At 35.3% G+C, this 14,344-nt stretch overlaps 4 protein-coding genes across 6 annotated transcripts; 3 read left to right on the top strand and 1 right to left on the bottom strand.

Annotated features, from left to right (window-relative positions):
* Window positions 1-387: 387 nt before the first annotated feature.
* On the top strand, window positions 388-3,681 carry LOC9317939 (citrate synthase 3, peroxisomal). Its single transcript, XM_021027334.1, has 13 exons — window positions 388-702; window positions 816-996; window positions 1,135-1,220; window positions 1,415-1,519; window positions 1,642-1,704; window positions 1,840-1,949; window positions 2,113-2,232; window positions 2,302-2,377; window positions 2,472-2,545; window positions 2,635-2,755; window positions 2,872-2,969; window positions 3,051-3,174; window positions 3,269-3,681. Exons 1-13 carry the CDS (start codon window positions 472-474, stop codon window positions 3,407-3,409), a joined length of 1,530 nt encoding a protein of 509 aa, XP_020882993.1. The 5' UTR covers window positions 388-471; the 3' UTR covers window positions 3,410-3,681.
* Window positions 3,682-3,734: 53 nt separating this feature from the next.
* LOC110228938 (transcription elongation factor B polypeptide 3) lies at window positions 3,735-6,010 on the bottom strand. 2 transcript variants are annotated; one of them, XM_021027336.1, is made up of 9 exons: window positions 5,869-6,009; window positions 5,319-5,511; window positions 5,074-5,214; window positions 4,915-4,993; window positions 4,728-4,790; window positions 4,516-4,594; window positions 4,363-4,419; window positions 4,150-4,269; window positions 3,735-4,060 (listed from the first exon to the last, which is right to left on the bottom strand). In XM_021027336.1, the coding sequence occupies exons 2-9, from the start codon at window positions 5,493-5,495 to the stop codon at window positions 3,895-3,897; spliced, it is 882 nt and encodes a 293-aa protein (XP_020882995.1). In that variant the 5' UTR covers window positions 5,496-5,511; window positions 5,869-6,009; the 3' UTR covers window positions 3,735-3,894. The 2 variants fall into 2 exon arrangements, with proteins under 2 accessions (XP_020882995.1, XP_020882996.1); XM_021027337.1 differs by lacking the exon at window positions 4,150-4,269 and having other exon boundaries at window positions 5,869-6,010.
* A 431-nt stretch (window positions 6,011-6,441) lies between these two features.
* LOC9317938 (peroxisomal membrane protein 2) lies at window positions 6,442-8,250 on the top strand. 2 transcript variants are annotated; one of them, XM_021027339.1, is made up of 6 exons: window positions 6,442-6,794; window positions 7,122-7,277; window positions 7,367-7,499; window positions 7,582-7,621; window positions 7,735-7,893; window positions 7,998-8,250. In XM_021027339.1, the coding sequence occupies exons 1-5, from the start codon at window positions 6,513-6,515 to the stop codon at window positions 7,820-7,822; spliced, it is 699 nt and encodes a 232-aa protein (XP_020882998.1). In that variant the 5' UTR covers window positions 6,442-6,512; the 3' UTR covers window positions 7,823-7,893; window positions 7,998-8,250. The 2 variants fall into 2 exon arrangements, with proteins under 2 accessions (XP_020882998.1, XP_020882997.1); XM_021027338.1 differs by having other exon boundaries at window positions 7,995-8,233.
* Window positions 8,251-11,044: 2,794 nt separating this feature from the next.
* Window positions 11,045-12,322, top strand: LOC9316072. Its single transcript, XM_021027333.1, has one exon. It carries the CDS (start codon window positions 11,251-11,253, stop codon window positions 12,031-12,033), a length of 783 nt encoding a protein of 260 aa, XP_020882992.1. The 5' UTR covers window positions 11,045-11,250; the 3' UTR covers window positions 12,034-12,322.
* Window positions 12,323-14,344: the final 2,022 nt, after the last annotated feature.

Below are 14,344 nucleotides of genomic sequence, written 5' to 3'. Positions count from 1 at the left end.
GTCATTTAATTGAGATTTCAGTCATAGTTGATCGTAATTTTTAGCTGGTTATAAAATTATAAAATAATCAAAATTCAAAAAACAAATAGCTAAGAAAATAAAGCGAACAAAAAATGGGCCGAAAGAGAATTATATTCTGTTGGGTCGAAAAAGATGCATAACCAGAAGCCCACATTAAAAACGTCAGCCCAATCAGCAATGCTTCAATCACATAAATATTTAGCAAATCGAGGAAAGTTAACTAGATAATGCTGATAAGTGGGTCCCAGATAATTCTGACAGATTAGAGATGTACAAGTTGGGTCGCCTTTCCGCCGTTGGATATCCATTAGATCACGCACACGTGGAAACTAGTCAATACTAGGGACACGTGTTATAATAACGAAGAGTACAATGGTGACTTGCAATATCTTCTTCGCTCCCTTTCTGCTTCTTTCTCTCTTCTTTGAATTTTGATTTTTCTGGTTGAAAATGGAGATTTCAGAGAGAGTTCGAGCTCGATTAGCTGTTCTCTCAGCGCATTTGGCTGAAGGAAAACAGGATTCTCCAGCGATCGAGCGATGGTGCACGTCGGCGGATACGAGTGTCGCACCGCTTGGATCTTTGAAAGGAACACTGACGATCGTCGACGAACGCACCGGAAAAAAGTATAAAGTTCCGGTCTCAGATGATGGCACCGTTAAAGCCGTTGATTTCAAAAAGGTATAACCCTTATTCTAAAAACTTCTGGGTAAAGTAGATTTTTTTTTGTTTTACTATCACTGTGGGATTCTGAGCTGAGGAGTTTGGTCTGTTGCGTGGTGTTTGGCTTGCAGATAGCTACGGGGAAGGAAGACAAGGGCCTTAAATTATACGATCCAGGTTACTTGAACACGGCTCCTGTTCGATCTTCGATTTCTTACATCGATGGTGATGAAGGGATCCTCCGTTATCGTGGCTACCCGATTGAGGAAATGGCTGAGAACAGTACTTTCCTGGAGGTGGCTTATCTTCTCAGTAAGTGTATTGGATCATGTTTCAGTTTGTTACTCATTTTTTCAGTATCGATGCTAGTATAACCACAATTTTCAAGTGTTATATGTATCGAATTGGACATTGATGAAAAGTTTTCTCCTTTACTATCTTTTCTTGCAGTGTATGGGAATCTGCCCTCTGAAACTCAGCTATCTGATTGGGAGTTTGCAGTTTCTCAGCATTCAGCTGTGCCACAAGGAGTACTAGTAAGTTTGCCTATAGCATGTTTCAGGACTTTAGAGTTAGCTATTCTCTACTTGTTATTGTCATTGTCTGGTCAATCAATAATTCTCAAGACGTTTCTATACATGTTGTTCTGAGGGTTGTGTGCTGTATTCGAAGCTATCAAAGCAATATATTTCTCATATCTAAGTCGATTTACTTGAAAACTTTTGTACAGGATATTATACAGTCTATGCCTCACGATGCACACCCAATGGGAGTTCTTGTGAGTGCAATGAGTGCGCTTTCCATCTTTCATCCTGATGCAAATCCTGCTCTTAGGGTAGGTTTAAGCTTACATTACTTCTCTAACAACATGTCAGGCCTTGTCACTCCTTGTGTAAAGAATTAGCTCTTTTGAATTTTTCCGTATAAACATGTTGATTAATACTCTACTGGGTGCAGGGCCAGGATATTTACGATTCTAAACAAGTTAGAGATAAACAAATTATTCGCATTATTGGAAAGGTATTTTTGTTATCAGTGGTCACCTTACTTCTTCCTATATTGTGTCACGCATAAACATATTTGGACTGTGAATTTCATGAAGGCCTGAAAGAAAAAATTACAATCTGTGCAACTAAACGTGTTTACAATTTACAGGCACCTACAATTGCAGCAGCTGCTTATCTGAGGATGGCAGGGAGGCCTCCTGTTCTTCCCTCAGGAAACCTTCCTTATGCAGATAATTTCCTCTATATGCTGGATTCCCTGTATGTCTCTACTATATCTTTCTTCTCGAATTAGTTAGAACCTCAACTTTTAGATTCATTTTTGGATGATCGCTTGATGCTTCAGAGCACTGGAAGCTTAGTTGTTTTTTACTGTACATAATTTGTAGCGTGCCATTGACACACTTTTTTCTGTTTCTTACAGGGGAAATAGATCCTACAAACCTAATCCTCGGCTGGCTCGGGTTTTGGACATCCTCTTCATACTGCATGCAGAGCATGAAATGAACTGCTCCACCGCTGCTGCTCGGCATCTTGCCTCTAGGTACATATCTTTGGTTTGAATCTTAGTGAACTTGATAGGAGATATTGATTGGGAAATGTCTTCTTGTAGCGGTGTTGATGTGTACACTGCTGTTGCTGGAGCTGTGGGAGCGCTATATGGTCCACTTCATGGTGGTGCAAACGAGGTATGCTATTTATTCTCATATCTTCATATTATACATCTTCTGATGTATTTGCATGCTCCATGGTCTTTGAAGTTCATGTCTTTGGTTCCATTAGGCTGTGCTTAAGATGTTGTCAGAGATTGGGACTGTTGAAAATATTCCAGAGTTTATCGAGGGTGTGAAGAACAGGTAAATTCAATTCTTGAACCTATATGCTTCCGTTTTCTAAATTTTTGACAAGTCTTTTCATTTAAAGTCTCATCTCTTTGACATCTTAGGAAGAGGAAGATGTCTGGTTTTGGACACCGTGTGTACAAAAACTATGACCCTCGAGCTAAAGTCATCAAGAACCTGGCTGATGAAGTATTTTCTATTGTTGGAAAGGATCCTCTAATTGAGGTACGCTATGTCCAACGAAGTTCAAGCTTATACTAAAACTTGATACCCATCTTTTCGATTTAGTGTAATTTTTAATGTTTCCTTAAAGTGAATGTGTTTGATTCTGATGTCTTCAGGTAGCTGTTGCTCTTGAGAAGGCAGCTCTCTCTGACGATTACTTTGTTAAGAGAAAGCTTTATCCAAATGTTGATTTCTACTCCGGATTAATATACAGGTAAAAGTTTGAATGCATGTGCAGAGTTCATCACTTCCTCTCAACTTCATCTAAATATGCAATCTTGGACCATTAAAATAGGGCAATGGGATTTCCACCAGAGTTCTTCACGGTCTTATTCGCGATTCCTCGCATGGCTGGATACTTGTCGCATTGGAAAGAGTCATTGGATGATCCTGACACCAAGATCATGAGACCACAACAGGTATAGTTGGTCTCTTTCCAAGAATAATAAGAGAAAGATGTTTGTTTGGATCAATTTGAAACTTGGATGGTTCATTGGGATATTGAATGTTCAGGTGTACACGGGCGTGTGGCTGAGGCATTACACGCCAGTGAGAGAGAGAATTGTGACGGATGACTCGAAAGAGTCAGACAAATTGGGTCAAGTCTCGACTTCAAATGCATCAAGAAGACGTTTGGCTGGATCTTCAGTTTAGGCGTAGGCCCTTTTAGGGTCCATACTATACATCAAATCACACCGCAAAGAATAAAAGAGATTGGTTTCTCTAGCCAAAAGCTAAGAGACTGTTGAGTCTGGATTTGATCATACTCTAAATTAAGATTTCTCATTTTGTAGGCACAATAAAACATATATATTTGCTTCAATCCATCTTCTAAGGGTGTTTGTTCGCACCTTGTTTGTATTCTTATCAGAATGTGTTTATCGTATAAAATGATTTATGTTTATGGATTATTACTCTAATTTCTATATCGAATGCTTCTACGGAGACTTTTGTTGTGAAATTTCTCGGCCAAAGCAAAAGCTAGAAAACAAAGCACTTTAGTAAATCATTATAGAAACCTTTGAAGATCTATTGTTACAAAATAGGATATCATCAAGCTACAAAGTTTCAAAATTCGGAGTTCTTGAAACTTGATGATACACTTGAAGAAAAAAATTGTCTGTAAAAAGCTATATAAGTTACATTACATGTTTTTGTCTGGTGGCTGCATTTTTTGAAGTTGAAGGAGCAGTCCCAGGAAGGCTGTTGATCCTCTTTGGAGGTAGCTTTTGTCCACCAGAAGGAATGCTTCTTGAAGTTGAAGTCGCATTCGCGGATAAGCCAGTCCTCTTTGGAGCAGAAATACTAGACAAGACATGATCCATCGAACCGATCAAGTTTGAGGATAAAGAATGTGGATCGATATAGTTATATAGATACTGAGGCCATGTTACCTGAAACTCTTCTGAATCGTGTTCCTTTTCATGTCAGTAAGATTTCGTCCACAAAAAGGAATGCTTCTTGAAGTTGAAGGCGCATTCGCAGATAAGCTAGTCCTCTTTGGAGTAGAAATACTAGACAAGACATGATCCATCAAACCGGTCAGCAAGTTTGGGGGATTAAGATCGTGGATCAATATAGATAAATAGATGCTGGGGAGATAATACCTGAAACTCTTCTGAATCGTGTTCCTTTTAATAGCAGTAAGATTTTTCACTTCTTGACTGTAATCAAAACCATTAGAAGATTTGAATTAAGAAATAGATTTTTGCTCGAAACCTTATAAGTAAGCCTTGTGATTGTGCATTTTTGAAGTGTACCTCTTCAACAGATCTAGTTTTGCCTTCTTCATGATGTTGCTCTTCACATTCCCAAGATTGTAACCTGATGCACTATTCCCTGCAAAGAAACCGTCCCATATAACCAAAAGCCAGGGGAAAAAAACTAATATATGCATGAAGCATTTCCATAATGTTTTTGCAAGATCTGACCAGATGCTGCAAAAAATCATTAAGATTAAAAAAAGTGTTACCCCAAAATGGTCTTTTGCTTGGAGGAGCTTTCGAGCAGACCTTAGTTTGTCGACTTTGTTTCCCTGACAAAAGGAAACTGAAAACGATTACAAGGGAACGAAAGAAGAATAAATTTCAGTCTAAGAACATGCTTCTCATCATTGAGCTAACGGCCATAATAAAAAGACAGATTCGTAAAAGTTATACTTTCATTTTCGTCCTTGTAACGTTCTTTCAGTCGATCAACAGCTTTCTTCTCTTCTTGTTGCACAGCTATAACCTTCAACTGCACGAAACCATGTGCATATATCTTAAATATTTCAACACTTAAATATGTATTTACATCAAGACTTGAAAAAAACCAACCTCATATAAATTTCTCCATTTGAAATTATTTACTTTATTCCACTCCAGATCCTCTATAAGATCATTCATGTCCTCTTCACCATAGTGCTTCTTATAGAATCCCTTCCAAAACGTATCGGTGACTGGACTAAGATCTGTGTCCTAGCAAAACAAAAACAACAAAAAAGCATAACTTAAGATTAAAAAGAAACCCATCAAAACATACAAAAGACTAATAGTGCCATATGGCGAGAAAAACTTCTTACTTGAGTAGAATCCTCTATGTGCTTCAGCTGTTCTAGTGTACAGTGTTGCAGAATCTGCTCAAGGAGCTGAAAATCAACCCCACCAACATAGCCAATGTACTTTACATTATCTATAGCTTTCCTAACGCAAAGATCAATAAGCGACGGTGGTTTCTTGGTAAGCCCCTCAAATAACATAGCAGCTTCCCGAAACCTACAACAAAAAACACACTTTCAATATGAATTCATAAGAAGACACACAAGTAGACTATATCACTAATGTACAAAGATACAGAATTCATCAGCTTATGAGGAAATTCATATGAATAAGTTTGAATTTTGCCTCAAAATCTAACAAAACGTCAACTTTGACAATTCAAGTAAGTTCCTTTACACTAAAAAGCCATCCATCACAACTCATAAAGAACGATGATAGAGCTATCCAAATCTAAAATTCAAAGGATTTGATTTTGAATTGAGATGATCCAACCAATCAAATCCTCAATTCCAATTCACAATTGAACCAATCTATTTCCAAATCGAAAACAGTAGATGCAGAGGATGAGTTTACCTATAACATTAAAAGAGAGCTGAATCGAAGATCGACCCAGGAAGGAGACTGGTCCAAAGAATCTCTTCGACGATCGAAGAAACCTTTTCCTCTTCCCGGAAGAATGATGATAGCGGTATGTAAACCCACCGCAACGATGATGATGATGATGATGATGAAAACAATTGGCTAACGCGATTCTTGTAAAACGCGCGTTTCAACACCACGATTGTGGGTCGTAGTTATTAACCACGCGCCTGTCTGATCGCGCGCCTTCACCGGTTTCACGTGACCACATCGTTTTATGTACAGTAAGTATAAAACCGAACCAAATCGAAATAAATTAACCGAATATGACAACAACTCAATTCTTATACCGAATCATATGTAACCGAACAAAATAAATCGAAATTCAGTGAAATAAATATAGTGACATCAAAAGGATTATACTGATTAAAATTAAATTTTCATATACAGTCAATTTTATTTCGGTTTGATGACATTTGGTTCGGTTCAGATTTGGTTTGATTTTGACTTGTTTCCCAAAATCCAAGATCCAAAAAATGGAATCGAACCAAACCGGAAAAACAAATGGACAGGACTCATTTGCGGTTTTAAAGATTTAGGCAAACTCTGTTTCGAAGAAAAAAAGGAAGCATTTTTTAATGGACGCATTGGGTGGTTGCGGCGGCGCTGGTGGTTTCTGGGGATGGAATGGCTTCGAACAACGGAGAAAGAAGAAGTCTTCCGGAGATAGAGATAGGAAAAGGAATACTGGATCGTCGGATTCCGTCGATGTGAGCAGAGACGCCGGCGGTTATCGGTTTCCTTTGAAGCAAGCTGTGACGGCCGGGGCACTCACTTTCACCGGTGACACGATTGCTCAGCTATCTGGGAGGTGGAAAAAGAGAACCGCTCTTAAACAATCATCTTCTGAGCTTGACGAGGTTTGTCTCTGACCAAGTTTTGGTGATTTTCGAGTCATACATTTGAATTTAGAGGTTTTAGTGAATGTTTTGATCATTTGAATGTAACATGAATCGAGTTTCTGCAGTTGTTTAGTGATACTTCAAATGAAATTGGATCTTTGTATAACCAAAAATGTTGGTGAGTATGGTTGTTTAGTGAGTAGTGACAGTCTCTTATTAGGTTATGTTTGGTTCGAGTGCTTGTTGTTGGGGTAATTCATATTTTCTCTTTTGCAAAATGTGTCTCGTACATTGGTGGAACTTGGCTTGAGACTAAGGATTTATGATTGGATCTTTTTTACTTAGGGGGAATTGTGGAACATTTTCTCAGAACATGACTGGATTCGTGCGCTGCGGATGAGCTCTTACGGGTTTCTTTTGTATGGCCCTGGCTCTTATGCGTGGTACCAATTCCTTGATCATTCTTTGCCTAAACCAACCGCCACAAATCTAGTGCTTAAGGTACTATTACCTCTTAGACTTGTTTTGTTAATCATACTTAGAACATGTTGTGATAGAGTTTCTACTGCTTAAACCGATCCCTTTGTTAGGTTCTGCTTAACCAAGTGATCCTCGGTCCATCTGTGATTGCTGTTATATTTGCTTGGAACAACTTATGGCTGGGAAAACTCTCTGAGCTCGGAAACAAGTATCAGAAAGATGCTCTTCCAACGCTTCTTTATGGTGAGATACCAATTACATAGAGTTAAACTTTTACTGTTACATCGCATCTTTCATATATTTACTGTTCTTGGGATTACTGCAGGATTTCGCTTTTGGGTTCCCGTTAGCATCCTTAACTTTTGGTATGGCTTTCTTTCTCTATCATTATATCATTTGTATCTGGCGGTCTTTATATATGGTGTAGAGTCTGAATTAGCATTCTACATTGAGGTCTGATGAAAGGTGAAATTTACAGGGTAGTCCCGCTTCAAGCTCGTGTAGCGTTCATGTCAATGGGTTCTGTGTTTTGGAACTTCTACTTATCTTCAACAATGAGCAAGTAGTTACATATATATTTGTATTCTTCAGCCTCACAGAGTGATAATATATCATTCTGAAAGTTTTCAATACAAAAGTAAGTCAATCTCGCTGCTCTTTCTCTACCGATTCAACTTCGGTTCTAGTCGTCTTGATAGTAATCTGACTGCCTTCATATGATCTGGTGAACTTATGTAGCAGAGAGATGCGGAACTCATCAAGAAGCAGTTTAAAATCCCTGTCAAACTCTCTTAGGTTTCTATGGTTTTTCAGAGGAAGATAGGTTTCAGATTGTTAAATGTATCTCTGGTAAGAAAGTTTATTGTTGTTGACGAATAAGCAATTGTTATACCTCTCTCTCTTGCATCTTACAATGAAGATTTTAATGTTATAGTTTTACCAACACCTGCCATAAGTTAAACAAAAAATAATAATAATATTGGCGTCGCATCTATATATATTTGATTATTTCTTTATTTTTATCAAAGGATATACTCTTAAGTAAAATAAATAAGCAAAATCTACCAATGTCAATATCCATTTTTAATACTTTTTAATTGATTTTTTATTTATTTTTATCAAAGGATATATCTTAAGTAAGGATATATCTTAAGTAAAATAAATAAGCAAAACCGATGTCAATATCCATCTTTAATACTTTTTAATTGATGTTTTATTTATTTTTATTAAAGGATATATCTTAAGTAAAATAAATAAGCAAAACCTACCAATGTCAATATCCATCTTTAATACTTTTTAACTGCGTTAACTAAAATTCTGCAATACATGTGTGAACGAAGAGGATATCAATGGCAAATATATATAATGACCTAGAAGAGCGAAAGCCCCTGAAAAAACGACTTTCTCTTCGTTTCGAACAAGAAGGTCAATACGTCGTCAATGTGGAGCCACAACAGCAAGTAGGAGAGGAAGAGCTTGAAGCAAATAGAGAGCTGCCAGAGAAGTTAAAGAGCAAGATAATGGAGATGGGAGGCACGGAGGAGACATTAATAATGGAAAAACCATTGACTAAGACCGATGTGGATGGAGGTGAGTCGCGTTTATCCATTCCCATGAGTAAGCTTTTGAACCACGATTTTCTAACTTCTGATGAAAAGATAAAGACCCACAAACGAATAAAAAGGGATAGAGAAGGAGGTTTAAGCGTGGAAGTGATCGATCCGAGGTTACACGTATGGAAGCTGAAGATGAGAGGATATGATGATGATATGGTGAAGAAAAAGAAGACGAGGAAGAGGAAGAGAGGGAAGACGAGTTCGATGTATCTGTTGGCATATAAATGGAACCATGTAGTTAAAGCTAATAGTCTTAGCGAAGGTAATAACTTGCAGCTTTGGTCCTTTAGGTCACAACAAAAGCTATGTCTTGCTCTCGTATTTCATTAATTTAGGGTTTTGAAATTTAGCTTATATATTTATAAAATTTAGTATATATTTCGAGAAAATTTGTGTGTCAATTTGTTTTCTTCTTTTCCCAACAATAAATAGCTCAATGTTGGACAAAGTAGTGACAAATCACGAAAAATAAAAAATCAAGGTTGGACTTTGACTTTGGCTTTGAAACTGTTTGATTGCAAAAGATCAAACAAATTCTATAAAATGTTACCGTTTTAGGGAAAAAACACACTAACAACAAGTTTTACCGATTTACCAATAGACTTATAGCCAATATATGGAAGGCTCTTCTGATTCTCACTCCTTCAGTTTTATTTTTGAAGGCCCCCAAATGCAGCAAATATGATGTATCAAAATGGATTTACATATAGGTAATAGGTTTTAGAAAAAGAAAACTGAAAATAAAAAAATAAAAAAAAGAGGAAGAGGAAACTGATGAGATTCCGAGAGTCTCTTTTCTCTGTTTATTTCCAAAGTTTCATATATAATATTTTATTCTTTTTAAGACGAACCTGTTTTTTTTTAAGTACTTTGTTTATATTCAATTTGTTCATTTTCAAATTGTGAACCTGCTTTAGTGCTTCTAAATATTTGTTAACTCAAGTTCTATACTGAAGACATAAGAAAAACAAAGATAAAGGATTTGTGAAATCACAATCAGGTTTTATGCTCAAGTTAAACTTGAAAATCCTACTGAATGGGAATAAATGATAATTTGCAACGTTTCAAAATTATATTTACATGCATTTGTATTTTATATAAAAAAAATTATATTGGTAAGACTCCTAATTACAATCTCGCCTTAAGCTCCGATAAACCTGGGCACGGCACTGCCTTCAGTCCTTCCTTTCGTTGAGTATAGGCATAGCGCAACTAATGTGTTACTCTGATCAAACTCATGGAACAAAACTATCTCCTCTAAAAACTTAAGTGTTTATTTTTCTTGAGTCAACTACTTGCGGGTGTTGTGGATATTAGTTCATTAGTATACTGTATAATAAATTTAATATTATCATTTAACTCTCAGTAACAGATTACTTTAAACTTTTGAATCTTATAACTTACAGTTTAATTTATATTCTCGTGATTGGCCAGTTTTTTTCCACCATTTATGAATCAAATGCCTTTATTTACCATTTTCCGTATTTTAGATATTATTGTTTAATTCTAGACGTAATGATGTCTAAATTGTATCTCTTCCTGTACTGAGAAACAACTTGATTATGTTTTGAGATATATATACAGGTACGGACAGAACTAATCTCTAGATATAATTTATAAAGAACCGAGTATTGTAGACGCCTTTATTGACTGTATATGTGTTTTACTATTACATGTAGATAGATTATACATATATAAACGAGAAGTAGAGAACGCATATGTACGTAAGACTAACCAACAACTCTTTATTTTGTAATTTGGTTTCGTGGTTGAGAGATATCAAAATAAGGTGCAGAGAGGTTGGTCACTTTTAGGTATAAGATGGAAATGTCTTACCACATGTTAAATATGAAATGAATTGCTAAATAATTATAACGAGTAGCTTAATATACATTATTTGTTTATTTATGATGGCTCCACTCTTTTTCTTACGCTCCCTTTCGCGTCCACACGCATCTAGAGATATTCGAACCTTCGAAGAGCCACAATGAAATAATATGTACTTTTATTTACGTTGTAATTTGTAAATATATAAATAAACAATAAGAATAATTTTTTGAATACATCATATACTTTACAGTGTACGCATCAAATGAAAATCTATTTATTTTATGAACAATTTGAATTGTATAACGGAAAGAAGAATTAATTAATCAACAAATATAATGGTGTATTATGACTTTATGAGGCTTGACCCATTTGAATTTGATTGCACTTTGTAAGTAGTGTGTTGTGGAACAAACGGGTCCACACGTAATATACGAAAGCTAAGGGTATTAAAGTAGTTACATACATAGCTAATTACAAGATTTAAATACCAAACCCCATTTCAATCTCCTCCAAACACCAAAAAAAGCGGAGAAAACAAACTTAAAAAAATGGCTGAAGAGGAGTTGTTGAAACTGTTCGAGCGAAACTGGTCGGAGAGATCAATCATCAAGAAAGACAAAGAGAATCTGAATGGAAAAAGTCGAGAGAAGCGTAGAGAAACAGAGACTACAGAGGAAAAAGAAGAAGAAGTGTTGAAGAATTTTCCGGTGAGCTTTCTTGTAGAAAGGGCTATGAGTGATGAGACGATGATGACGACGAGTTCCAAGACAAGTTTGTTTAGTTCTTCATCAGATGATTTGTTCTTGTCTCCTAGATCGGTCTTACCCGTTAAACCAACCCCGATGAAGCTTCAGACGATTCTCTCCGGAAAAGAAGTCAACGCGTTCACGATTGCGGAAAGAGAGAGAGTACTTTCAGAGAAGGAAGAGCAGAGGAAGAAGAAGAAGAAGAGGAATGTGAGAACAAGAAAGGGAAAGAGTATGTCGGATTTGGAGTACGAGGAACTTAAAGGGTTTATGGATCTAGGTTTTGTCTTTTCCGAGGAAGACCATAAAGACTCCAATCTGGTTTCGATTCTTCCTGGATTGCAGAGATTGGTGAAGAAAGATGATGGAGTTGTGCAAGTAACAAAAGAAGAAGAAGACAAGAGCAGTGGAAACAGAGTAGCGAGACCGTATTTGTCTGAAGCGTGGGATCATTGTGGAGGAAGAAAAGGGAAGATCACGACAGAGATAAAGTGGAGAGTTCCGGCGCCGGTAGCTAACGAAGTTGACTTAAAAGATAATCTAAGGCATTGGGCTCATGCTGTGGCCTCGACTATTCGAAGATAACACAGCTTGGATTCTAAACATGCGAACTTTTTCTGTATCAATAGTTTTTGATCACTCTGGTTTCAAATTATGTGAATAAAGGAAAAGTCTGTTCACAAAAATTCGATTTTTGTTTGGTGAGAGAGATCTCTGATACGACCATTGACCAAGAACAAAAGTGTCCTTGTTGGAGAAGAGAATCTATGATGAGGTTTTTAAGTGGTGGGCCAATCATGTCCAATAATACTCAACACTTGTAATATGGTTTATTGCCACGTCACTATCACATAATCCCATACAATTGTTGTAACTTGTTGTACACTTGTAATTCTCATACAATTGTTGTGCATAATCACGTTGATAACGACGTATTAGTGTATTAATATTCATCTAACATCTAGGAATTAGTATTACTATTTTGTCTAGGCACTGGAAACTTATGTACAAGATAATTGATAAAATTTCATGATAATCGACTAAAATTTTCAACATAATTAACGGTTTTGCAAATGCTAGATAAGATGACCTGAATCCTAATCAAAATGTTGGTGGAATTTCATGATTATGCGATACGATCGTCACAATTAGAGAATATTGAATCTTAGTTATTTTTTCATTTCAGTCCTATAGTGCATATTCCCATTAATTTACACATACATAAAACCATAATTATATACACACAAAATGCACTTATAAAATAGTCTTAAAGTATACATACAATTAAAGCTTATTTCAATATTTAAACTGAAATGAATCTGCTAAAAGAAAAAGAGTTGTTGGAAGATAAGAATGCAGATTTGTTGAATATTGTTAAAAAAGACAACACAAAATAAATGAGGAACTAGACAACGTTAGCCAAACATTTAATAATATGACTAAAGATCTACAAGACCTCGAGAAATTTCACAATTGTAAAATCTATTGTGTTTTATCTAGAAAAGCTAAAAGTTTTTTTTGTTGTTGTCTTATTTAGATGATTGTAGAGAGCAATTTCATTTATGATTCCACATTGTAATAGATGGTCGACAAGCTTTCCAACTTTACAAAGCTTGACATAAAATCTAAAAAATGTCATCGGAGATGAACTTGGAGTTTTTATGAGAAACTTCGTCTCCATATGTGTGGATTTGCAACCCAATGTGGCCTAGTCATTGGGACAATGTTTAATAATGTTGAAACCCACATATTCACCCTAAATGCAAGTTTTTTCTAAATTTTTTTGCTAATCCAAATCTCTATACTATTAAAAGAGAAGTACAAATGAAAATGGGTCGGGTTAAAATCAGAAAATTGACCCGAAATTCTGAAATCGGATCTTTGAAATTTTTTTGGAATATCAATTCGAATTAATAATGAAAAATCGAAATAAAATCAAATATTTATGGAAATCAAATAAAATCTGATTGTACTTATGGTAACTAATAATAAAAGCATATTCCAAACAATATTATACATTAATTACGTATAATAAATTTGTTCATATATTTTTGGGACTAATTCCATAACAATCAACGTTTTTGTCATTAATTTTGCCCATTTTAGCCAATTATCATTAATTGAAAGATATTTTACTTGCTTCTAAAGATTTCTAGAAAATTTATCACAAATAACTCATCTGTTTTATAAATTAAATTGATATTTTTATTTTGGTCGTGTAAATTAAATAGATATTTTTATTTTGGTCGTGTAAATTAAATAGATATGAAATCCATGTAACTAATTTTAATTTAATTAGATTAAATCGAAATTATGATATTTTCATACCTATAGCTTACCAAAGAAGTTTAATTTTCAATTTATAAAGATTTCTTGAATATGATTTTAGAATTATTCAACAAGATGATAAGTATTTATTAAATTTTGTGAATCATGAAAAATAATAATTAATTTTTAATCATTATACTTCATCTTTCAATCTCTCATCTAACAAATAAGATACATATTCTATTATGCGAAATTGTTAAAAATGCCCCTTTTTCAATACCCCTTTTCAAAAATGCCCCTTTTGAGAGTCCATTTTTAAGTTTGCCCTCTTTTAATTTTTAATGACCATTTTACCCTTATTTGAAACAAAATTAGGTCCACAAAATACAAAATTTTTTTAGGCGGGAAAAGTGATCCCACAATTTTCCCGCCAAAACACTTGTAAAAACCTTTAAAATACCTTGTAAAATTTTCCCGTAAAAATTTTTCCCGCCAAAAATTTTTTTTTGCGGGAAAAGTGATTCCGCAATTTTTTTGGCAAAATTTTTTTGGCGGGAAAAATTTACAAAGTATTTTAAAGGTTTTACGGAGTATTTACAAGTGTTTTGTAAGGTTTTAAAAGGTTTTA

The sequence above is a fragment of the Arabidopsis lyrata genome, assembly GCF_000004255.2.
Source record: "Arabidopsis lyrata subsp. lyrata unplaced genomic scaffold ARALYscaffold_4, whole genome shotgun sequence".
NCBI lineage: Eukaryota > Viridiplantae > Streptophyta > Magnoliopsida > Brassicales > Brassicaceae > Arabidopsis > Arabidopsis lyrata.
Note: the sequence above shows the minus strand (reverse complement) of the source record. Positions and strands in the feature narration are given on the sequence as shown.

Coding starts and splice junctions, on each gene's coding strand:
- LOC9317939 (XM_021027334.1), top strand. CDS start 472: ATGGAGATTTCAGAGAGAGTTCGAGCTCGATTAGCTGTTCTCTCAGCG. Junction 703..815: donor AAGCCGTTGATTTCAAAAAG/GTATAACCCTTA, acceptor TTTGGCTTGCAG/ATAGCTACGGGGAAGGAAGA. Junction 2,970..3,050: donor TACTCCGGATTAATATACAG/GTAAAAGTTTGA, acceptor CCATTAAAATAG/GGCAATGGGATTTCCACCAG.
- LOC9316072 (XM_021027333.1), top strand. CDS start 11,251: ATGGCTGAAGAGGAGTTGTTGAAACTGTTCGAGCGAAACTGGTCGGAG.
- LOC110228938 (XM_021027336.1), bottom strand. CDS start 5,495: ATGTTATTTGAGGGGCTTACCAAGAAACCACCGTCGCTTATTGATCTT. Junction 4,994..5,073: donor AATGGAGAAATTTATATGAG/GTTGGTTTTTTT, acceptor GGTTTCGTGCAG/TTGAAGGTTATAGCTGTGCA. Junction 4,061..4,149: donor ACGATTCAGAAGAGTTTCAG/GTAACATGGCCT, acceptor TGTCTTGTCTAG/TATTTCTGCTCCAAAGAGGA.
- LOC9317938 (XM_021027339.1), top strand. CDS start 6,513: ATGGACGCATTGGGTGGTTGCGGCGGCGCTGGTGGTTTCTGGGGATGG. Junction 7,278..7,366: donor CCACAAATCTAGTGCTTAAG/GTACTATTACCT, acceptor TCCCTTTGTTAG/GTTCTGCTTAACCAAGTGAT. Junction 7,622..7,734: donor GTTAGCATCCTTAACTTTTG/GTATGGCTTTCT, acceptor TGAAATTTACAG/GGTAGTCCCGCTTCAAGCTC.